Below are 25,873 nucleotides of genomic sequence, written 5' to 3'. Positions count from 1 at the left end.
TTTATGTCCGAGGAATATATAGTATGATACAGACACTAAGATGCAATCTACTCGTGAATTATAATAGGGTTTATTAGAAATACACGATCAAAAATATCTGCAGAACATGATAGGCTATAAAGCTTGAATATAGGTTTATAAACCTAACTTTTGAAAAATGATGTATAAAACTAGAAAATGTATAATACATATTGGAAAATTGACTAAGTTTTTTCGATAGGCATAAAAATATAAATTACTTTTTATGCGTTCGTAGGTAATACACATAATATGTTGTAAGCCGAACAAGATAATGTGAGGACTATAATCGTACAATTATATTACTATATTAACAACGAATAGTGACTATATGAATACTATATGTATGTAATATGTACTACAAGGCGTAACAGAAATAACTGACAAATTTAATTTTAATCAACTGCGAAATAACATTTATTAATATTAATATAAACGTTTTTATATATAAATATATATATATATATCAGAATAAAAATTATTGCATTGTTAATAGTTAATACTGACATCTGTCGGGTATTTCTATTTCGCCCTGAATTTGATAATTAAGAACATGTGTAGTAAATACGTAATAATAATAATATTTACAAAACAAAGCGTAAATGGGTCGCGAATTAATTGAAATATTATATAATATATTTGCACGGCGCAGTAGGTACACCTCCGATCGGCGGGACAAGAGCGGACTTTCGGGAGCGGACAAATAGTATTTGTATACACACAGTGAAGACCGATAAAGGTGCATATTTTATTGACAACGCCGAGTCGCAAGGAAAACCGACTGAATATTAATGGGTTGGATTAAATGTGAACGATCACTAGACTGTTTATTCAATCACTGGGGAGCTAATATACAATATTATAGTCCCTCAAACACGATTTAACGTCCCGCGATTGGTTTATTAGATTAATCAATTTTTCGTGCGAACCGGCATAAGGTGTAGTGGCTCGCTGTAATAAATCTACGAGTTCAATGAGTATATGGACCATACTCACTACCATATTATAGTGAACGATCAGTTGAAACGATTGTAGCGCGGTTGTTCGCGGCGGGTGTAAATACGGTAATACATCGCATATTAATTATGTATTATATACTATTGTTTTCGGCTAGAGTCGATCAAATTTGAAAAACTATTTCGGCGGAAAGTCGATTTTTCGGGGCGGACTGCATCACGAATGCTCGAATATCGATTATTATAATGTTTTATTATTGCGTAAGATTATAATATAGTTTTGTGCACTGCAGTCGCGGGGCGATACCCCAAACCACCTCCCCCCCCCACACACAAACACACATACGCCCTTATATATAATATTGTACCGCATTCGTGCGGTAGTCGTATTATAATAATATTATATAATTTACTCCACTCGCGCTACACAAATAATATTATTTATTAACATTGTACCTATATAATATGTATATAAAGTCTATCGTAATATTATTTAATAAGTGCGTCCTTTTGTGCCGCGAAGACGTTTTGGATGCCGACGACGCACGAACGCACGCGCAGCAGCACGACCGCGTGTGCGGGCAGTCTTCGGGTATGTATAGTGTTGACGGTTTTTCTTTTTTCTCGTCGTCGTCGTCGTCGTCGTCGTATGTGTTGTATTTTATAAATAATTAATTATTATGATGTGCAAACGAAAAGTGCGAACTCGCTCGCCACCGTGCGAATCCGATCGGATCTCTTCACCCCGCACGGATGGGTTTCGCGCGGCCAACTATGTGTTGTGTACGCACCGCCGGGTGGTGTGCGTTCATGTATATTGTGTTGTGTTTGCGACGCGCGTGTGATGGGTGCCGTGTGGGTGCGAGCGGCGTGCGGGTGCGGGTGATGATGCGTCTCGGTCGCGTGTGTACAATGATAATATATAATGTATAGTATTATACGACATCATTGCTGGCCACCGTTGTAGCCAGACACCCACTGTCATAAGGAATGGTAGTCGTGCAGTAGCGAAGGATCGGCGGGGTGGCCGGCGGCGATCTGCTGCAAGTGGCTGTGGTGGTCGCCGTTGCCGACGCCGCCGACGCCGGTGCCGATCAGCGGGCGACTCCCGATGGGCGACCCGAATCCGCCGACGATGCCGCCGCCGCCGCCGCCTCCTACGCCGCCGCCGCCGATCAGCTGTGTCTGGTGGTGGTACGCCGCGGCCGCGGCCGCCGAGTTGGCCATCATGGACATGCCGCCCGCGCCGACGCCCCCGACGCCGGACATCGACGACTTGAGGTCGCCTCCGCTTCCGAACATCATCTCGTGACTGGACAAATGGTCCTGAAACACGCAATAATTATGGTCGACAACGTTAGATAATTATAATATTATGGCGTATTATTATTTATTAATGTTATTTAGTTATATTTATAATGTTCTATTCAAACCGCGGGACGATCGGACAATGTGCGCGATTATGGAAATGCGGAGGGGAGTGGAGAGTTCGTTACCGTCATTCGGTATAACGATATAAAATGTATTATTGCTACGTCGACGTACACAACATAAATAATATTAGCGAGAGAAAAATGACAAGTAATGACAACAAAAATCAAATTGATTATATTATTTATGTTTTGTTCTATTCAATTTTGCAGATTGATCGACAGTTAAATGTTGAAAAAATATAATTTATTATTTGTTTTCAGTTACGACTTGGGCTGTAGAGAATTCAACGCACTTTTCGTTGTTATCCGAAACCATAGCTAATAGCTATACGCGATGCTCATCCTATAAAATCTTTACATTTTATATATTATATTTGAATCAGATTGACTAGTTTCTATTTTTATTTGTATTTATAAAACTATGTGATAAACTTGTATGCGGAGATTCCACTACATGAGACTTTAAATATTTCCTGCCGATATTTTTGTATTTAATAAAAAATATTTCTTGGTCCATGTGTTAGAAATTAAAAAAAATAATTTAATTTTTTTATTACGGCGTTTTCTATTATGTATTACGACGAACTGAACATATTATATTAATGCTTAAAAAAAATTGTCAATACATTTGTAAAATGCAGGCAAATATAAAAATACGAAGCATATACGACTATACATATATAGGTACTTATTGGTAAAATATTTAAGAAAATGTATTTACTTAAAGGCATTCGATAATAATAGGTGACAAATATGACTATAGGTAAACGTTTTATTTTATTTATAGGGTCATATAAAACGTGCTGATTTTTATTTTGCAGAATTAAGAAATCTGGATTTAATAAAATTTTATGTTTACCTACCTACATAAAAATCTATGACCTAATTATGAGGACCTATTAAACAGATTTGAATTCTCAACTGAATGGTGGAAAAATAAAATGGCGAACTACTGAGACGTTAATAACTGTCAAGGTAATTCGCAAGATTCCGCACGCTATGGACGTTATGCATTAGAACGATAGTAATAATCATAATAATATCATGGTATTGTATCAATATTAAATATTTGTATGCCAAAATGCCGTAAACACGAACAATATTGATACGCCTATGTTGAGCGTTGTGCAAAAGTTGATATAATATGTATAAATGCTTGAAAAAGTTATTTTTAAACAAAAGATTGGTAGTCCCGGGCCTACTAAGCATACCCGTTAGCTGCGCCATTGGCAAACTTTTTTGGGCCGCATGCAACATGTGTTGTCCTCGAAAATGATTCGTAGAAATGCCTTTAAATACCTTTTTTTATTAAAATTTTAAATATTTTTCATTACACAATATGTTCAAATAAGTGAATATGATGAGAGAGAGAGAGAGAGAGAGAGAGAGAGAAAATAATTTTATCGAATTATCATTAATAGTTACAAAAATGCGATTAAAAAACTATTTAACGATTTAAAAACATAAAAAAATACCCTTAATTCTCGTAAGTTATTAATTAATTGAATTATTATTATATTTTTAATAACTAATAATTATAATCAACAGATATTATAATATATACAAAGAAAACTATTATTGTGATTAAACATTAACATTTGTATATAGATACTATTAACTATTATATTTATTTTAAATTATTGATTATTAGGTATCAACTATTAAGTATCTACCTACCATAATATACTACGTATTAAATTTTTTAAATTTGATAATTATTGTTATGATGCTCAAATATTCCTGTTGAAAATATGCATTGAGAAAATTTACATTTGACTATGAAATGATTATTCAAAAAAAAATCTGTTAAAAATATAATTTTAGAAGTACTATTGGAGTGATTTATTTTATTATTTCAAGTAGTAATTTATGAAAAAATATTGGAAACCGTTTGGAAAATATAATATATTATATATTTTATTATATACTTATAGTTCAAATGTATTGTATAATAATTATTATTTATTTAAAAGTATTTCAACCAAGACCAAAATAAGTTGGCAGACACTACTACAGTCTTGTAATGTGGTACCTATTCCGGAAAAAAATTTAACAAGTGAGTTGTTTGATTGCAATCAAATGGGGATTAATACTGAATGAAAGCCAAAGATATGTTTCGTACAACGACGTTACTTACCCATTATAATAATATTGTATACATTTATATACCCTGTAGCACATTTATAGCAAAACTCTTTCGAAATCGAATTGACCTTTAATAATGATTACGCTAGACGACAGATAAATGTACTAAACTTTTGGCTTGATTTTATACGCGCATACTTTCCAGCAGGGATTCATTTAAATGTTTAATTAATTTTATATATAGAACTGCGCGATCGACAAGTGTAAAATATACGATTTTCGGTATAAATTATACGCAAGTTGCAAGTACTTATCTAAACACAACAAGCGAGACATAAGTGCAGTGAGCAATTTATTTAAAACAAAATCATGTACGAGTGCACAGAAATAATTGATGTACAATACAATTAAAATTAACAATTTGAAGTGTATTTTGAATTTTTATCTTTATATGAATTATTTTTAAATACAAAATTAAAAGTTATTTCAACAGACAATTAAATTAGTTCGTAGTTATTGCATAATTAGATATTAATTAATTATCCGGTTAAGTTAAAAATTTGAAAAAAAAATTGGTGGTAATTATGAGAAAGTGCTGACGATTTTAGATCGATGATATTATGTCAGTCGACGCGCGCGTGGGTCATTTACTTTATATAAGTGTGTAGAGTTGCGGAGTTAAGTTCTATTTGATCGAACGGGTATTTTTTTTGCTTTTGTAGTAAAATTCTATCTTTATGAGTCATAAAAATAATTACATATGTGAAATAACAACCGTAAAACGTTCGTATTCGTATTTCGCGTGCATATAATATCAGAATTATACGGGAGCACAATTTTCTTCGGAAATTTGTTTTCCCATTTGGTTCCTATTATAGCAGGTTACAGTTGTACGGTTTAAGTGCGCACAAATAGATTGCGATCGTGAAATTATATTATAGGTACGATTCGCGTCGGCTGCTCCGGAAACATACACGTGGCCAACTATAATAATATAATATTATTATAGAATCATACGCTGTGCCGAGTTTTGATTGTTCGCCGTCTAATAAAATATAATATTATTATGTATTTATTAACGTAATAATAATTATTATCATCATCGTCGTCGTCATTATTATCGTATTGCACGCGCGAGTGTTGTATTGTAGGCCACACGCGACCGATTTGTGTATAATAATTGGCAATCGTTCAAACTGATCAGTATTTGCCAAAAAGGAAACAGCTGCGCAGCGTCCAACACATCGGTTTCCGGTCACGATTTTTTTCTTTTTATTTTACCATCGGCACCGTCATTGCATTATTGTTTTAATCATATTTTATTTTTACGCCGATCCGACACGGCACGGCTGGTGTGTCATTTTCAATATTTACATAGCGATCATTAACATAACAAAATTTATACCGCGAAATAATAATATACCATATAAACATTAAACGCGTGGATTGGTGTATTATTTTTTATCGAGACCGTCACGGCGGCGATACAAGATTTTCCGTAGATTATTAAAATATATTTAAACATTTGAACAATTTACGAAAAGTAATCGCGCACTGTAGTATAATATATAGATATAGTGAATCGCGGGAAAAAATTCCAAGGAAAATAACTCACAGAAAAATGTACCTAGAATTCTTTGAATAATTGATTTTAGTTGAAATTTAGTTGTAGTTTTAGACAATTTTATGGACTACTTAATAAATCAAGATTTTTATTAAATACATTTTTTTATAGGAAACTTTAATTTTAATTTTGTTTTTGTAATCTTTTCAATAAGCAACTATAGTCCTATAGATAAAATAAATGTATAACTAATATAGGTTCCCAGCAATATAAAATACAAAATTAATTGAACTGTTTTAAATTAACTCAAACTATTCCAAATGTCACAATTTTCATCAATAATTAGGTAATAAAATGCAATTTATTGAAATGTATATTCACTAAAACGGGTATTTTAGTATTTAAAAATTAGTACCTATATAGCTATATATTATGTTGCCATGTTGGATTTGAAATTTAAACTTGGTAATATAATATTATTCGACATCAGAAATACTAAAAATGTGTTTTTATTTTTACTTTTTAAATATTTATTTAAATTATCATATTTAATGTTATTTAATTCATTATACATAATGGAGACTATTTATACTATATAGTATAACACACTAAAAATTAAATTTATAAATATTATAACAAGTTCTATTGTCTGCAATCAGTGGCATTTATTTCCGGGGTATTTTTTTTTCTATTCAACTAACTACCACACAATATAATATTATTATATTATTCAGAGCACGACGACGAAGTGTATTATATTAATTATTATACAACACATTTTCTATAATATTATATATATATATTGTTATAATTATGTTGTATATGATTTTTACCTGGCTTGTGATCATCGAGTGCCCGAACGATATCGCGCTGGGTTTGTGCAGCATATGTATGTGCGACTTCATGTTGTCGCCGTCTATAGATTCGGACGAACTGGAGTCTAAGTTAGACGGCGGGCCACCGACCATCTTATCGCATCCGTCACCCATTCCCGTTGGACTCCGGCTGCCGGACATGCTGCGAAAAGAGAAAAAAAAACAAAATCTTAATATGACGCTGATAAGACGTTGCAATGCGATAAATATGTAACTGTGTAAGACGTGTGTTAAACAGTAATTATAATATAAAGTTAAGTTATGTTGCAGCCTTTTCTGGATGCCTATTTAGTATTTATTGACTGGCAGGGAGGGAGTAGAATTTTTAACATTGAAAAATGTGCACATTGAAATACATATAAAACCATAAAGCTTAACAGTTATATTTTTTAATAATATATGTATGTACATTTATCAAAACAGTCGTTCACAAGGGTTTTGTGTTTTTTCAACATTAATTGCACATAATAGTATTTTTAATTGCTGCTTATATCATAATTTAAAATTCATTTAATTATCTAGTCATAAACAATTATTCGTTTTTACAACGAAATGTTATATATGTAATATTTAAATGTTTTCATATAATATTACATATATGTAGTAGCTATTTACAAGTTTGTTAGTTTCAGAGTGAAATAAAAACTATAATTAAATACGCCGAAAACATTGAAAAATGAAACTGAACTATTAATATAATAGAACTAATACGAGTATATATTATATCAAAAAGTAGACGTTTTGTAATTAGGATATTTTTCTGGGTGCTGTAAAAAAAAAAAAAAACCACCAAGGGTAATCGACCAAAATATCTTCCTATTGATATTACGTAATATAATTCAACATTTATTCGATAGTGAATCTGAGGATGGTCATGCGTGGTCTATATTACCTATTATGTAATGAATTCGAAAAAATACTCGCGAAATTTCGTAGTCGCGGATATCGACCGATATATTATATGCCTATACATAATATTATGTTAAATAATACACCGACTCGGAGCGAGTAAAAAACGGTATTGTCTGCACACAACTATATATGTACAGTACACACGCACAGGTATCGGGTATATTATTTTGCATGTGCACGCAATAACCGGTCATTATAACGTGTGTGCATCGTACACGCGGGTGTGTATATGTATATTCATTATCAATATAATAATATTGTTGGTCATATAGTGTGTGTGTGTGTGTGTGTGTGACAAAATCGAAAAAAATTATGAAAAACCAGTTTATTTTTCGTGGATTCAAAACTGAGCAGCACGGACGTATACTGTGCCATTCATTGTTAATTTCCGTGCGGTTCTTAAGTCTTATATAGGCGGTAATGACGAACAACGCACGTCCGCATCATGCGCGTTTATGTACGATCAGCAGGCTAGTATAGGTACTTACTAAGACATTACTATGTTTGTTTGTTTTTTTTCCGCATTTTTAGTGATTTGTACGATCGTTAAACCGTCTGTGATGTATATTGTATATATGTCTATGAAAAAAATAATGAAAATTAAATCGTATGGTCTGCGCGACGTAGTAGAACTGAAAAATTCGTTTAGAGGTAAACATTCGTCTTTATATATTTTTAGCCCGGTCGAACGGTCCAGTTACATTATATATGGTATCGCAGATCGGAATTGTGCAGCTGCTAATAATTACTAGTAAAACGTCAATGTATTATGTTATATATACAATAACAGTGTTTAGCGTACAGCACTTTAATATATTATTGTTATTGTCGATTACGCATACTGTTTTTGCTAAACATTATTCTATTTGGTATAGGCTTGAGATAATGTTTATTTTTCGTTTCGACCGATAGCCGACGTTAAACACTGCAGAGCTGATTGCGTTAACACGTCAAAATTATCTGTAGGTATATCGCTGTACATAGTTTAGGTATACATTACTCTCTCGAAATATATACAAACAATGCATCACTATTGTGTACGCAATAACATGGAAGATTTGATAGCCACAACGGACCGCAATAATCAATATTGTTTCATATCACTGTATATTATTTTTTGGATAAAGTTGTAAGGAATATTTTATACTCAAATGTAAAAACATACGATGGTTTTCCGGAGAGATTTTTTTTTGAAGTTTCGTACTTTTGAATTAAGGTACACAATAAAGGGCGAAATAGTACTTGCAGTTGGGCTGCAGAATTGATGAAAAAACCGCATTAGTAATGTGTTTGCATGTGATGGAAAAAATGTTTAATTTTAGAAATCCAGGCAGTTCGATCTTGCATAAAAACTACTTTGAGCATATTGAGAATTTAAAAAAAAGTCCGCCCATGTGTGTCAACGCAGATTTAATGTACGCACTTTTCATTTGTTCCAGTGGTTCGCATAAAACAGAAAAGTCTAACGAAAATCACGTTTGTATATTATTATAATTATTAATTGTTATGAATTGTAATATATTATGTTTCGCGGACGAGACGAGTGCGATGAACTACAACCTATAGTTCACTGTATATAGTGCATTTTATACCATCTCAAGACGCATTTGGCAACACTATATAATATTATTAATAAACAATTCGCCCTTGCCCTCGAATTCCACTCGACCATATAGTGACCATTGTGTCATAGTTCTAAATGTCGTTGTGTGCAATATGTACAATATTGGTGTATTACACGTTTGGTGCGTTATTGTAATTCGCGATGAGACGACAGCGCGATAATCGTGGTAACTGCATCACCGTGGTTGTGTCACGTTGCATAATAATAATAAAATGTAATGTAATTATATTACATCACTGACCATATTACGTTAATCTCTGACGGTCGAGACTCGTTAGAACATAAATATATTTTTAAAGCGATTACCGTCGAAGATCAACGGTTTTCAATTCTTTCCAGACGAAATATATCAGCGGCAGTCGAAAAACATTAAACTTTAATAATATGTATAATGATGGTTATAATACGTAATTAATAACTGCTGTTACGATAGTGATAAATCACACGTCTCGTGTCTGTACTAGGTATATCTATAGCCCTATAGGTAACTTATTGCCTAATATACTCGGGTTTGACATAATCTATTTCCTTCCCTTTGAGAGGACGCTTTACCCTCGTGCATTTTCTTCATCTTACTAACATACAACATAGTAAAAACCGTTTCACGCGATTAAGAACCACTTAAAAGAATCCACGTAAATGTGACAAACGGTGGCCGTGCAACAGAGACGAATAATTCGAGTCGGTTATCTATGGTTGTCTGCTGTGCAAATAATATTTATTATCAAAATATTATATCAAAGGTCTAGTGCACAGATGTGGTAAGTGGCATTTACCAAATTGTTCAGGACAAGCATTTGAAACACGTACGTTGATAACCCATAGTACATGATCATGGTTGTTCTCTCATATTATGCTTTTGGATCTGCTTGCGCCTAATAATGTTATTATATAGGCGGTACCTCGTACGCGCGGATGACTCGAACTCGCGATGACTTGTCTTCGCGCGCGTTACATATATTACATATAGTAATAGCGCCCGACCGTTAAGTCTAATTCGAGTGCAGTTTATTATGTGTCTAAATACCGCAGGAATACCAGTCGGTCGGTGAAATTTTCTTCGCCTTTGGGGGGGGGGAGTGTCCGTTAAGGAGAGGTTTCAATGTATATAACAATACGTTGTGGCGTTCGTATATCATATGCTTATACACATCGAAACAACAACGCTAACCATTCGACGCGCTTTCTATAATAATATATATTATGTACGTATTTATAATATATTACAATGTCGGTTGATGTTAAGTAAATCGCACAGTAATATTATTATTGTTGTCGCGTACACCGCAGGGGCGTTATGATGACGATATAATAATAATACACGGAAGGGTGTGCGAAATGGGTGGGCGAGGTGGAGTCGTCGCGGTTTTCAATCCCGTGGTGGAGTGAGGAGGGGTGGACTGTGAATATGCGGTCGGCGGACTCGACGTTAATTCGATTGGAAACGCTTCCCCTGCGTCATTAGCCCGTCACTTCCTCCCCGCCCCATCCGCCACCACCACCACAGACACGCACTGGATATAATAATAATAATAATAATAATAATAATAAATACATGCACTGCTCAGCGCACAGTGTGACGCGCGAGAGCGGCGTATTAGTAGTTGCCGTGCTCGTCTTGCTCGTATAGTTTTTCGTCGTCCGGTGTCGCGTTTCTCCGCGCGCTATATATTCTCACTCAGCTCCCGGTCGCGCTCTAGTAAATACGACCTCCGCCGCCGCACACTCACTCGTCGTCATCGTCGTCATCGTCGTCGTCGTCGTCGTCGTCGTCGTCGTCGTCGTCGCCAACAACGACAGCGACAATAATAATATAATGTACGGGACTTTGCGCGAGTACCCGCGGGAGGACATCGCCCTATTCCCGTCGCTGCACTTACGCCCGAGTTCCTGTATATATACCTACCTATATATAATATATGATAATAATGACGATGTGATGCGACGTGCGGCGCAGGATTTGTCACACTCGTGCGCACGACAGAGAGAGAGAGAGAGAGAGAGAGACTCGGTTTCTCCGCGGCGAAAATGTCGTTCGAGTTTATATTATAATAATATTATTGCGCAGTGTCATATATACACTCGTCGCGATGGTGCATTATCATAATATGTTTATCACGCTTTGCGCGCTCGTAACATCGTAAGCTATAAATTAGGCTAAAACATTATACATGTACTTAGTCGCGAGTTCGTGGGATACGCGTATAAGAGCGCGATCTACGTAGACAAATCATATTAAAGCTCACCTCTGCAAACTACATCTCAATTTCGTCTCCTCTGAAGTAGCCGGCTACGTAGGTACTGTTAGTTATCGACCGAAATGTTTACGTTATTTTTTTTAAAAATGTATATACGTGAATCCTTTAAATAGCGAACACTCTTCCCATCGCTGAAATTTAGTACGCTATTCGGGGGGGGGGAGAGTGCTCAATTTGCAGTGTGAGACTTTTTTTTTGTCTCATTATGCCAATCGTCGGGGACAATGTATACAATTTTTTTTAAATACCCGTTACTTAGACTGTTTTGTATTTGATGGTTTACTTATATAGCATAGTGAAAATGTTCTCTTTCCCCACAAAGACGTTACCTATTTTGAAATGACTGATTTTTAAAAGGTGTCCGTAGGGGAGGTGACACTAGATATCTACCATGGTAATAAGTGGACACATCGTTTTTTTTTACCAGTGATATCAAGTGAAATGTTAAAAGTTGTCGTACAACTGCTGACGCCTATAAAATCCTTTTTCTTGTATATTATACAGATAGTTAGGTATATGATGTAGTCACTGCGGAAATGACGCCAAAACAATATTATTGACATAACTGATACTCCGTTGTAATAACTATATTATTATAAGCATCCCGCGGTAACCACCTACACCTATTTACCTCTTTGTGTTACCTAATACGCGCAGTCTTCCGGTTTAGAATTAGTAGACATTTGACAGTAGTTGTAGGTTAACATCGTTTATATAATTATTTGTAGAATCACGTCCAACAGAATTATATTATTATACGATATTATCGTGCACGCATGTCCTATATATTATTCAATTAAAAAAGCTATAGTTTATAAAGTAATACATTTTCGATTAGGTATATCATTTCACTAAATATAAAACTTTAAATTTTATTTTTCGAACAAAATATTCAAATTAAATAATATGCATATGTACTATTTGATTAGTTAAATATATTTTTTTAAATAAAAAATCCTCCTGTAGAACTACAAAAACAGAGATACGTTACACTGCTACTACGTAGTAGTGCTTAATATTGATTCTCTGTGGGTAGCATTTAATAATATCGGTGGACGGATAAATTAATTTTATAATCACATTCTATATTATAAGGTTTCATAGGTGTAAACAGCCTTTAAATCCATCTGGGTGTAATATATCTAATATCTGTCTACATCGAAAAGCGGAAAAGATGGTTATTAATAATATGACGTTAAGTTTTGAATTTCGACGATAAAATGTATTTCGGGGAAACTATATAAGTCGAGTATTATACACGATTATTTGCGACAAAGATACGAGTTTCTATGTATTTTGTTACTGAACAACATAACACAATGTATTGCATATTATAGTACTCGGAGTGATCCGCGTGGAAAACTGTACTTGTGTGTGTCCAATGGCCGTGACAATCGTTGCCGTGGATACCGTTTCAACTGTATATAGGTGGAACTGTAGGGTAAAAATGGTGAAAAGACATCGAAGGGGGATCAGACCTCGTCATCGTCATCATCCACCACTCAATATAAGAATGTATGTGTTATATATATAGGTATTACGCGACGCATACTACCGGTGCGAATAACGAATGATATAAAAGCAACATCTATTGTATTGTATTCGGAGTGTTTTTGCGCATTGCATGTCGCAAGCCTATACTATCCATATCAATAGATAGGTACTAGGTACCTACATTATATAATTAAATATTGTTCGAATCTCGAAATATTCTTGAAATTATAATCTAAAACTCGCGCTCATATCGTACGTGACACAGCGCCAGCTATAGGATTCGTGATCGAAAGCGGGTCGCAATCTATTATAAAATATCATCATCGTAACGTATACCCGGAAAACTTGACGACACGAATACTCGATGTTGCACTATATTACGACTTGTATATAGGTGTAGATGGTAGGAAGGATATTCGGTGGTATAATAAAACGTTATCGATATACTTGTATACCCCGCTTTCACCACAAAAAAAAAACCGTCAACCCTTACGATCAAATCTGTATAACGTTATAATATTTACGCATACAGTTCTAAGGCCTAAATTTGTTGTAATTTCTCTAATATATATTATTATAAATATCATATTAATAATATACAAATTGATATTCAGTTTATGAACATTTTTTTTTTTGTCAATGAATAAGTTAAAATCAGGAAAGATGAGGTACAGATAGCAAGAACTAAATGATTGCGTTTCCTGGGCAGTGTATATTTTAGTTGAGTAATAAACAATTCAAGTATACAAATAAAACATATCAAGTAGAATTATTATTATTATAAAATTAAAAAAAAAAAAAATCATAATATTTAAAAAATACAAATTATATTACGAAAATAGAACACTGTTTGCTCCCTCAAATAATTTCTGCGGACGCACTTGAGTACTATAGCCATACGCATAATATATATTATTATATAATAGTATGCAAGTCGGTCGAAATCGATAATTAATTGTATTTGTCGTACATATACATTTTCACATACTTATGTGTACATTATATACATAATTTATTATGAAGGTGCCTATATATATCATATACGTGTACATTATATAATACATACAAAACGGTTTGGTTTTTTTCCTTTTTATTTCTTTTATTAATCGTAATTTATTTATTTTTATACTGATATATATTATATACACTGGCGCAAGTCAAACTCATATAACGATATACATAATATATATTTGCTAAATACCTTTATAAGGTATATATGTGTACCACACACTATATTTACTCGTGCACTAAGGTAGTACGTATAAATTTAAGTCAGCAGACGACCACGACACGCATACGGAACACACGTGTAGCATATAATATACAGAGTGACTCACCAAGCAAGCTCATCCCCATTTTTCTCTAATAATAAAGTTTATAAAAATAAAATTTTTTTCAATTTTTTAAATAAACTAAAGACAATATTCTCAAATGCTTGAGATTTCTGTTTTTCAAATAACAACTACCTTTTTATACTGTAAATTATTTAGTGGATAATTTTCTGAAAACATTGGGTCAAAACTCTAACAAAAAATTGAATTTTTTACTTTGTGTACTAAGGAAAATACGTCTACGATAATGAGTTCGGAAGATAAAACGAGTGGCTATGGTATTTTGATAATTTTAATAGTAATCTATCAACACGATTCAAGAATATTATAGAAAATAAATCAATATTAATAATTAATATTATAACTACCTATTTTATACTTTAATAATGTAGTTTTTACGACTATTATCCGTAGTATAAACATTAAAACGTTTCAATGACTATTCGATTGAATTTTGAACAAGGTACCTCGTCGTTTCCCAAAAAACGATAAACCCTAAAACTTTACCCTAAAAAATGGGTTTTGATTTGAAGACGGAAAAAGTCTATTTAGCCACAAGACGCCCTTAAAAAGTACAAAAAAAATAAAGCAATCACAATTGCATTACTAAAGAAAAACGGGAGTGAACATTATATGGTTGGCGAATCACCCTGTATGTATACGACAATATCATTATTATTATTATTATTATTATTGTACAATAATAATATTATATAGAATTATATTATGTGTGCGCGCGCGTCAAGATAGGGACTGGAAGAGGCGATGATCGTATACAAGAACGGAGGACGGCGCGCGCGGAGGGGAACAAATAAAACAAACGACGACAACGACGACGACGACGAAACGGAAAAAGAGGAAAATAAAATATAATAATATATAATAAATAAAACGAGAGGATCGCGCGCTGCCGACCGACCGAGAACTCGTTTTTATCTGGCGATAATTTTCGCGTCCGATGTTGTCTTCGGCGGCGGTGGCCGTGTGCCGATTTATTACGCGCGCGCACGTAGCCGCGCGCACACGCACACGCGCGCGCGAATAATCTGCGCAAATAAATCGGCTTATGTACGACGCGACACGAGGCCGCGCGTCTTCGCCGCGGCGGCGGGCGCGCTGCGGCGGCAAAGTCCGTCCGGCGCACACACATTTATCGTACACGTTATAAATCCATCGGACGCGCGCGCGATTCCTGCGGCAATACCGCCGCCGTCACGCGCACTCGCACGCGCGCGCAAGCAGTCGTCGTCGGCTTTAATCCGAACGCAACGCGGTGCACATGCAGCGCACGCCGCCGAGCCACAGCGCAGTATAGGCATATTATTAATAATAATAATAATAGGCTCGTAATACGGTGTTTTTCTTCACACACTCGCGCACTCGTCGCACGACACATTATCTCGGATTACGTTATTGGGTATTAGCGGCGGCGGGTGTTTTGTTTTACGCCAAGACGCGCGTTATAGGCGTGTGACGAATGCCTGTTATACGCGATTAATATTATTGTACGATATATTATATCGTGACATACCGCAAACGAGTTACCACACGACGACCACGGCGGTCACTCGGTTTGTTCGACGTACGAAAGTCATTAGCGTCGAGTCCGCAGCGATGGCGCTCGATGTCGGACGTCCGACGATGACATTGATATGGCGCAGATGGCGTTCTACTGCAGAGAGGTATTATACCACACGGCCCACACGCGTGATAATATATATGCGAAACGAGGACGGCCGAAGGATCAATTTCGATATTCGACGATGCCCAATCCGCCGCAATACCCGCAGCGGCACGCGGCATAATATGTACGCCTACGCTGGTCCAAAAGAAATATATTGTTCACGAGCAAAGTCGAGCAAATTAGTGACCACGCGTGGTATGCGCTCGAGAGATTTCAAGTATTAGACTTGTGGAGTGCGTTCGGTACTGTATAGCTATCTTGAATCGTCCGCGTTATCGTCGTCGTCGTCGTCGTCGTCGAAATATGAGGATATCAGATGACAACGTGATACATATATATATATAAATAAATATAATACTAGTGAATAGGGCACAGAACAACGGACCTTAACGGAGGTTCTTAACTTATCGTCCTTAAATAAGAACCTCATGACGAAACCGAGAGTTTTATTAGTTTTTCAACACTCGCGCGCATGTTCAATAAGTGTATAATAAATAATAATGAGCGCGTACAGAAATTAGGACGTGTCTGGAATCGATCGCCTTCGCTTGATTTTGTGAGTTTTGGATTTTCCTTCGTCGTTATTATAATATGCGATTATTGACGGTATAACAATTGTTAAAACATACGTTTAGTATGGAAACAAAAATAAACTCCAAACTACAACATTTGGACTTATTTTATCATATTTCTCACAAGCGGTATATTTTTAAACACTTCATATAAAAAATATTGTAAAAATATATTATTAGGTAGTGCCTATAAAAACGACGGATGATAGTGTTGTGTAACATAATATTATATCGTATGTACGCACTAATGCATACGGCTACAGTCCTACAGACAACAGTTGAACGATACCTAATATAAGTTTTCCATACGAATGCTTTATGCGCAATGTTCATAGAATGGACTTAACATATAATTAGATGATGTACGAACGCCGTAAAAATGACTATTTTTTTTTAATTTTCTACAATAAATCGTCAATCATTACATCAATAACTCAATCGACAACAACCACTATATTTTAATTCAAGTAAGTATCATTATATATATATACATAATAGTATATACGTTTCGAAATATTTAAATGTATTTAAATATTGTTTGGGGGTGTATGAAAGTACGATGTTTTATCGCGAAAACGTGATTTGTCCGTAGAGATTCATAACATATATGTATACGAGTATAGATATACACAAAGTGGGAGGGTGCAGCTGGTTGCCACCCATTTCGGCAATCCATTAATTTCACAGTGAAAACCCGCTTTTCGCATTTTCGCGCGAGCTATGGGCGGTCTTTTTTTTCTCCTAAACCAAATACAGGAAATAACGATGGCTATACTTTGTATAATATACTGCAATCAATTATTATTGTAAGTTTATGCAATAACAGATTAAAAAAAAAATAAATAACTACCGTTTAAAAAAAATTGATTTTCTACATAATATATAACCGACACCGTAATATTCAACGTGTTAAAAATATTTTAACCACAGATCAGACGAAAAATACACTAAAACAGAGTTAATAATATAATATATTATACCGTGTAAAATATAATGTTTAAGACGATCTACGATTACACACTGGAACACTGCTAGGAATATGGCTGGTTCGTTTCAGCAATTAGGTATGCCGCTACTTAATATTATAAGATGTATAGAAATAATTTATTTTGCTATCAGTGCATAATATGATAAAAGTGTATTATATGGTTAAAATAATAATAACTATATGTAGGTATATAGCGAACTAAACTATAGTCCGAGCACAATATCATACAGATAATATGGGTAACACCTATATTATAATATGCTACATATACCTAATAGTATTATAATAATGTGTTTTTTCATTGATTTTTCACTTCCTTCCTGGCGTAATACAATTATTATTATATATGGAATCACATCATCCACAAGCCAATAACTTGACGACGCAATTATCGACAGACCGTTATTTATCACGACTAAACGATATATTATTATCATAAGCACATATATTATATGTTTACCTGCAGGTATATATACGTCTAATGGATAATACACGATTATATGTGATATATAATATATAATAACACGATGCACATAATATATTAAACACATCACGATGGCGGGCGGGTGAGTGGGTGTGTGTCAAACGGAACACTATTGTAGCGGTTTTTCTTTTTATTGGATGTACCCCGACATTTTGAAATTATAAGCTATTATATATTGTATAGAATTATGTAAATACTGCAAGTACTCATCATAATAATATATTATATATGAGTAGGTTATACGAAGTAGGTTTAATAAATAATAATACAATATTATATACACCTATACGCCGTGATAAATTCAATCGATCTTTTTTAAAACGTGTTATAATATAATATGTTTTATAATAATAATAATAATAATCACATATACCTAATTATTATTAAATCTGTATTGTGACGCATGCGCAGTAACACTATAAATATGTAGGTATAAGACATGTCGGCTGTAATAATGTGGTGGCTTAAATAGAAAACGAACGTCAACAGTTTGCAACGAGTCTAATCAGAATGTTTTAGCTGACAAATGGTGAAAACATAGTGTACGCCATAGTATATACCTATATTATGATAATCGTCCGAGTCGTAGATCTGTCATGTTCCAATAACGCAGGATTTATCTGAATCCATCGAATCCAAACCTGAATATAATAACACAACGGTCTACAATCTGCAGTTCGAATCGAATACTCTTAAAAGAAATTGCGGGACGGAAATAAAAGGTCGGTCGCGAAAACGGCACTTCCGGACACTTTGCACTGCAGTGGGCGCGAACTCCTATACATATATATACCTATATATATATATATATAGGCGAAAGTCGAAAAGGCTTATATTGCGCAGTCACTCGCGCGTCTCTGGCGGCACTATAGGGGTGGCGTAGTGAAGGGGCGTAAATGGCGCACACGTCGCGCATATAATGAACGTGGTCGTACGTGCAGGCGGTTTTAAATGGAACGACGACGACGTGGTGGCTGATTGTTTGTTGACCACGTCGCGTCACGCACGCACACACTCGGCCCCAGCCGGCCAGCCAGCCAGCGATATCGTACGCGCGGGGTGGTCGATCGCGGACCGCGTGGTCGAGGGGTGGACGGAACGCGACGGCGGCGGCGGGGAGAGTGGATCACCGCGGTCAACGCGCGCGCGGTGGCCGCGGTCGACGAGAGGGTTGGGCTCCGGTTAAAAGCCGCCACCGCCGCCGCCGACCACAGTGTATAGTAGCCGCAGTGTCGAGTTACCGTTGCCGCCCGTGCAAACAAATATATATATATGTATATATAAAGGTACTCTCTCTCTCATTCACTCACTTTCTCTCACTTTTTCTCATCCTCAGTGTATCTCTCTTTCTCCGTCACTCTCTTCCGTCGTTCCACTCCTCGAGGCTCGTCGACGGCGCGCGCGTAGAACACCCAACAGCAGCAGCAGCAGCAGCAACATCAGTACTCGTAGTCATCATAAACATTATTATTATTATTATTATTATTATCACCGTCATCGCGTCATCGTCCTTCCCTTCCGACCGTTAATCGGTTTTTACTTTTTTTTTGCTCATCGTTTACCCTTTTACCGCCACCCTCCTGCTGTCAACCACATATATACCAATATTATACACTCTTCATTTTATTCCGTGAGGTTTTTGTTTACCGTTATATTATATACGAGTGCACGAAAAACAATAAACACGTATCACGCGCTACACATCATAATATTATATACTATACGAAATGAGTTCTAAATTGGCTATACTATTATTTCAATAACATATAGCACTGATGATGACAATTTTCAAAAACTAACCCAAAATATTTTACTTTTAAGTAGGTATATAGTGCGTAAATCGTATGTAGAATGTCATGTAATAAAATATACATATATATGGTGCGTTAATTCCGTGATTACACAAACATGCAATACGAACGGTAGTCGAAATGGCTCGAAACGACGAGCAGAGGAATATACTAAACCGTCGTAAATATTGTTTAATATTTATATGTATGTATATAGGTAATAGATGCATTGCATTCCTTAAGATACATTTTACTATGGGTGTAGCACTGCAGCCATCATGTATAAATAGCATGAATTGAAATCGGTATGTATAATATATTGATCAAAATCATTAAAAATTCTCTATGAAATCAAAAATAATATCAAAATCTAAATCGTCTTATACCGGGTCAATAATATATTATTATTCATATTATTCATTATTATCGGTTGGTAAATTCATTTTTATAGGACCTTATCATAGATGCACGTGACGATGATCCTGTGCGAATGGTGCTCATAATATTAATATAGAAATCAAAATTAAAATTGTAAAAATTTAATAACAATATTTTGAATAAAAAAAAAAAAAGAAAAATTATGTTTAAAATCCAATTACAATTTGGAAAAAATTAAATTTATATTGTGCTTCTATATTGAATCATAAAATTATAAAATAAATTTATTGTTTAAAATTGAAATTAGAAAAAAAAATAGTATTGATAATGAAAATAAAATCGATAAATATTTAGATATTTTGATATTTTAAATACATTAGGCAATTTTTTTATTTTATTAAACTAGGTACTAAAACTGTTTCTAAGCAATAATATTTCGAATCACATTTTTATGCGAGAGATAGGGTATTTTGAAAAAAGTATATTGCCAGTATACTATACTAGCTATATAACGTATATTGTCTATAAAGTTATATAGACATCCATGCTAAATACATTTTTATTATTATTTATAAATTGTACTCGTATATGAGGCAAGTTGTACGTTCTTATTTTACACACGAACCCCATCAGACTGTGATCTTTACAACTATAATATAATGCACGTACTATATACAATTTACTATAGTGGCGCCCACCCAGACGATTTGCTCTCTTCCGCGTTTGCATACTTTCGGATGTACCGCAAATCGCATAGATTTATGATTTTTATTTTTCATCGGCTTACAACATATATAATCATTTAATATTATATACGTACTGCTAGTGCAGGAAATCACATTGCTGTACAGCACTGCAGCGGGCACGATCTATTTATGAGATTCGTTATTATCCAACGACCGACAATTAGGTAATATCGTATATTATTATTTGTATAATGTATTAATAATATTAAATATTTAATACATTGTGTAAACAATATTGTTATTCCGTAAGTACCTCAGAGCGAAATAAAAACCCGAAATCGTCGAGAGGTGGCTGCGTGTGTTCGTGTTACAATTTATTTTATAATGTGTTATATTATTTTCCACTATAAAATATTATATTTTTCCGCTGCCCGTTTCTGCAGACGATGTTTAAGCACCATATGTTTCATGTCAACTTGGCGGGTCAAACACCTATATTATATGGTTGCAGCATATACAGATTTATACGTATATAATATATTTTAATATTTACGACGACTTCCTGTATTATAACGTACAATTTGTTGTTCATTGTACTATATACAGTATACGTGTTAATTTAGAAATGTCCAGCCAAAACAAAAACTGTCCACAATATACTTACTCGAGTACCGTGTGAAATCATATTTTGACTTTTTCCTGGGAAACCTAATTATAACATAATTTGAGCAAAACCATAATGTATGGCAACTTAAACCGAACAATGGCGTGTTTAGGTTTTGGCGGTACAAGTCCTGTATCGGTTATAAATATTATAATATATTGATATATATTATAGTGTATATATATAATATTATTAGATTTTTGTCGTAAGCTTACTCAGAGACAAATTAAAGAACACATCGATGCACCCCGTTAACGACTTGGCATTCATGTCCCGGATAACATCAGCTAGACTACAGGGACCCTAAATTTACCGGTAAGTCGGAACGATTTCACAAAAATATGACGCGATTATTAGAATGATGTCTATACTCTATAGAGCCACAATAACAATTACTAACAAGAGGCAACATCGTATATATTAATCTTTCTTTTGTCGAAAATATATCTCTCTCAAATGTACTCTTGTATATTGTATTTGTTTAACTATGTTGTATTTCTCATGTAATTGTTACACTGTTTTAAAAAATTCGAATGAGCAAGTGGCGTTAATTCGTATAGTTTAAGACTTTAGTGGTTTTATTTAATTAATATATTTTTTGATATTATTTGGCGAAAGTCGTGTTCTAAAAAAGTTAATTCAAATTGAATAAAAACTTTTTATCTATAATGCCTATGCCTAGTAGGTATAAGACAACGGTAAAATAAAACATTAAAAAAAAATAACATTTAAAATATTTCATCATCTGTACGCTAACCTTTTCGAATCGCTTCTCAGCGACAATGAGATATATAAATTTATATTCATCGTGTCTTTTATACATCTATATGTGAGAATAACCGGCCGAGCACAATCGAGGAATAAAAATAAATGTATACATACATGATACATATTAGGTTTAGTGACGACCTCATCCGTTTTTTTTCTTCTCTATTTGGCAATCGATGGTCTATTTATTTATACATTACTCGGTAAAAACAGCGGTACATATACTATACCGATTACAATATATAACCACTAATTATCAATTAACTTGCCATTGCGGTGTTATCAGTGCCAAATTCAAATAAATATATACACAGATTTTTGTAATTATATTAAAAATAAACTCAGCTATTTCGTATAATGTAGATATTATGATAATATTGAATATATATGTATATACATACTAAATAAAAATAGTGCTTGAGATGCATATTATCGTAATACGATATTAATTGTATAAATGCGTCTAGTAAAGTTGTATTACTAATAAAGCAATTTCACGTGAATTTATTATTCTATTAAATGGTGCTCTGAGCTGTGTTTTTGGACAAAAATAATAATATCGTATTATGTAACTTAAGATTGACTGGTGTAAATTCAAGAGTAACATATGAAATGCATATCGATTATCGGTATAATATTTTTATTATGTATTATTTATGTTGTGTATTTGTATTTTATTAATAAATATTTAAGATTCCGAATTACCATAGTTTTTAAATTTAATTTATACAAAATTCTATAATTATTTGAATTTATTTATACGATTTGGTGATGGGCAAATAAACCTGCAAAAATTTGTCTAGATACACCTATGTAACACCATATTATACATAGGTGATTAAACTTCTGAATATATATAATATATATATATATGTGTGTGTTTATTTAATGTCACTGATTGATTTAATCTTTTATGTAAGTATGTAACATATCTAATATAATAACGATATATATATACGATTTAGAATCGTAGTGTTAACAATAAAATAATTTTAAAGTAACTAAAAAATACAATATCAATCATGTATATATTCTGTTATAAATTTATAATTAAAAATTTAACTAAAGTCGGTTCACGGTCGCGAGGGTAGTGAATTTGGAGAAAATATAATATTATACATTTATATACAACTATAAAAATAAAAATAAAATATCGAAAATCGTTTTGATATCTATCATATAAATATATAATACCTATCAGCGTATATAATATAAAATAAATACTAATTCGATGAATATTGAAAATTGATATTGCTATATTTTTCACAATTCAATCAATTATTTGTAATCTATTAACGAATTTCGTTTAGAAATAGGTATTGCCGCATAGGTATTATTATGTTTCCATTAGTAGGTAGGTTTGAGGTACCTACATAATATTATAATTACGATCGTGTACAAATTGAGTTTAAATGTTATTATTATTTATTAGGTATTATAAAAATAAAATTGTGAAAGTTGAAACGTTATTCTTTGTGTTATCACACGATTACTTTCCACAAACATTGGTCAGAGTTCAAAGTTTTCATTAGTTAAAGTGAACTGTGCAATTTCAATGTAATACCTATTCGATATACTATGGGAACTTATTCAGATAATTGTAATATGTCTGTTTTACTGTAACGCGGTACACATATTGTGATTAAATTTCACTTAAGTGCATATTACATATAATACACAGAAATTAATACGTCGAGTGTTATGGTCGCGTTTTAATATTCTTTCGAAAATAAACTATTTTCTTAACAGGTTCAATTTATAAAATATAATAAACAGATTAATAATATTATATGTATTTAACGTCTCGTGGATGAACAATTTATTGTGTTTATTCCGCATCTTAACGGAAGTACGGAACGCCACATCCGGGCAGTGTAAATTGAGCTTTAATTGGCTTTTATAGTGACCCTTTGCAAGTTGACTGTGTTCGTATGCGGTCGCAAACGTCAAATTTTGCACCAATTTTTTTATTCTTTTTTTTTTTAATTCAATTTGTGTTCACTCTATCCATTATTAATTATTATGTAATGTATGTAATAGCCACTGTAAAATATATACTCTTAAATATTTGACGTTGAACGTCTGTTAAATTTGTCGTTGACGTTTGTCCCGTAATTTACAGTATTATATTAAACGCAGCTTTAAATTAAATTTAATAATTAACAAATTGCTGTTATATCATCGCCACTGTTCATACACAGGTAGAATTTGATATGTTTTTTTGTAATCATTGTTGCGTGTATATACGGCTGTAGTATATATAGTGTATAACATGTATCGTATGATACACGACAAAGTTTAACGCTGCTGCTGTAAACACGTAGTATAAAACTAGGGAATTTGATTAAATTAACGGTTCTACGGTTGTTTCATGTGCAAATAATTATTTTAAAATGGTATAAAATGTATACATATAGATCTACATAAATAATGCATATATTATATTCATGTATATACTCACACACACACACACACACACACACACACACACTGAGCTCTGATTGAGAGAGAATTTCTGTAAAGTACACCGCCAAGACACGTTAATGCATTTAAAAGTTATTATATGATTCGAAGTTTGTAAACAAGGACATTTTTACTTTTTTTTCACTTTATATTTAACATATATTATATAATCACCTGTTAAAATTGTACGTTTACTCCGTAAAATGTATAACTCACTAACTACCTATACGTAGTTTAGGCATCTCTATACAAAAATAGATTATGTTTTTAGTTTTTATATTAAACATTTTCATGCAAATAACTTATACACAAAAAATAACTCAATGTTAAGAATATGTTATGATGGATTATATAAATTTTTGAGTAACGACAGATAATGATTAAAATATTAAAAAAAAAAATTAACCGTCATCGAAGAAAGTGTGATATGGAGCGTGGGAGAGGAGGAAACAACACAAATAAACATTGTAATATTATTATCACCATAGGCGGTCATCATATCCTCTGCGTTTTATCAAATTCATTCGATCTAGTGTAAATACGATTTTAAAGATTATATACATGACATGGATAATAATAATAATTAATAATATTATATAAACAAAATATATTATATGACATTATGACGTACACTTACAAAATCAGTGGGAGTATCTAAATGGAACAGAATTTAGGTATAAAATATTTTGTATGCATTATAAATATTATGTTTAACGCTCGATAAACACTGGCTAAAAGCGTTGATGAACTGCTGGCAAGACCAATAAAACCATTTTATTTGAATTTACCCATGTCGTTTATGGCCCGCATTATCAAAAAAAAAAACTCAGAATTTAATTGCGCAAA

General features: G+C 33.4%; 1 protein-coding gene across 1 annotated transcript in view; it reads right to left on the bottom strand.

Annotated features, from left to right (window-relative positions):
- Positions 1 to 1,610: 1,610 nt before the first annotated feature.
- Positions 1,611 to 25,873, bottom strand: part of LOC132924340 (homeobox protein six1-like) — a 43,659-nt gene continuing 19,396 nt past the window's right edge. The window contains exons 2-3 of the mRNA XM_060988576.1: positions 6,890 to 7,073; positions 1,611 to 2,300 (exon numbers count right to left, since the gene is read on the bottom strand). Of these exons, the coding sequence (XP_060844559.1) occupies positions 1,956 to 2,300; positions 6,890 to 7,073 (529 nt within the window). The 3' untranslated portion in view covers positions 1,611 to 1,955. The remainder of the gene's footprint in view (positions 2,301 to 6,889; positions 7,074 to 25,873) is intronic.

Source organism: Rhopalosiphum padi, chromosome 3, assembly GCF_020882245.1.
Source record: "Rhopalosiphum padi isolate XX-2018 chromosome 3, ASM2088224v1, whole genome shotgun sequence".
In the NCBI taxonomy this organism is placed as follows: domain Eukaryota; kingdom Metazoa; phylum Arthropoda; class Insecta; order Hemiptera; family Aphididae; genus Rhopalosiphum; species Rhopalosiphum padi.
The sequence above is the reverse complement of the archived record's forward strand: the minus strand, read 5'-3'. Positions and strand labels throughout refer to the sequence as shown.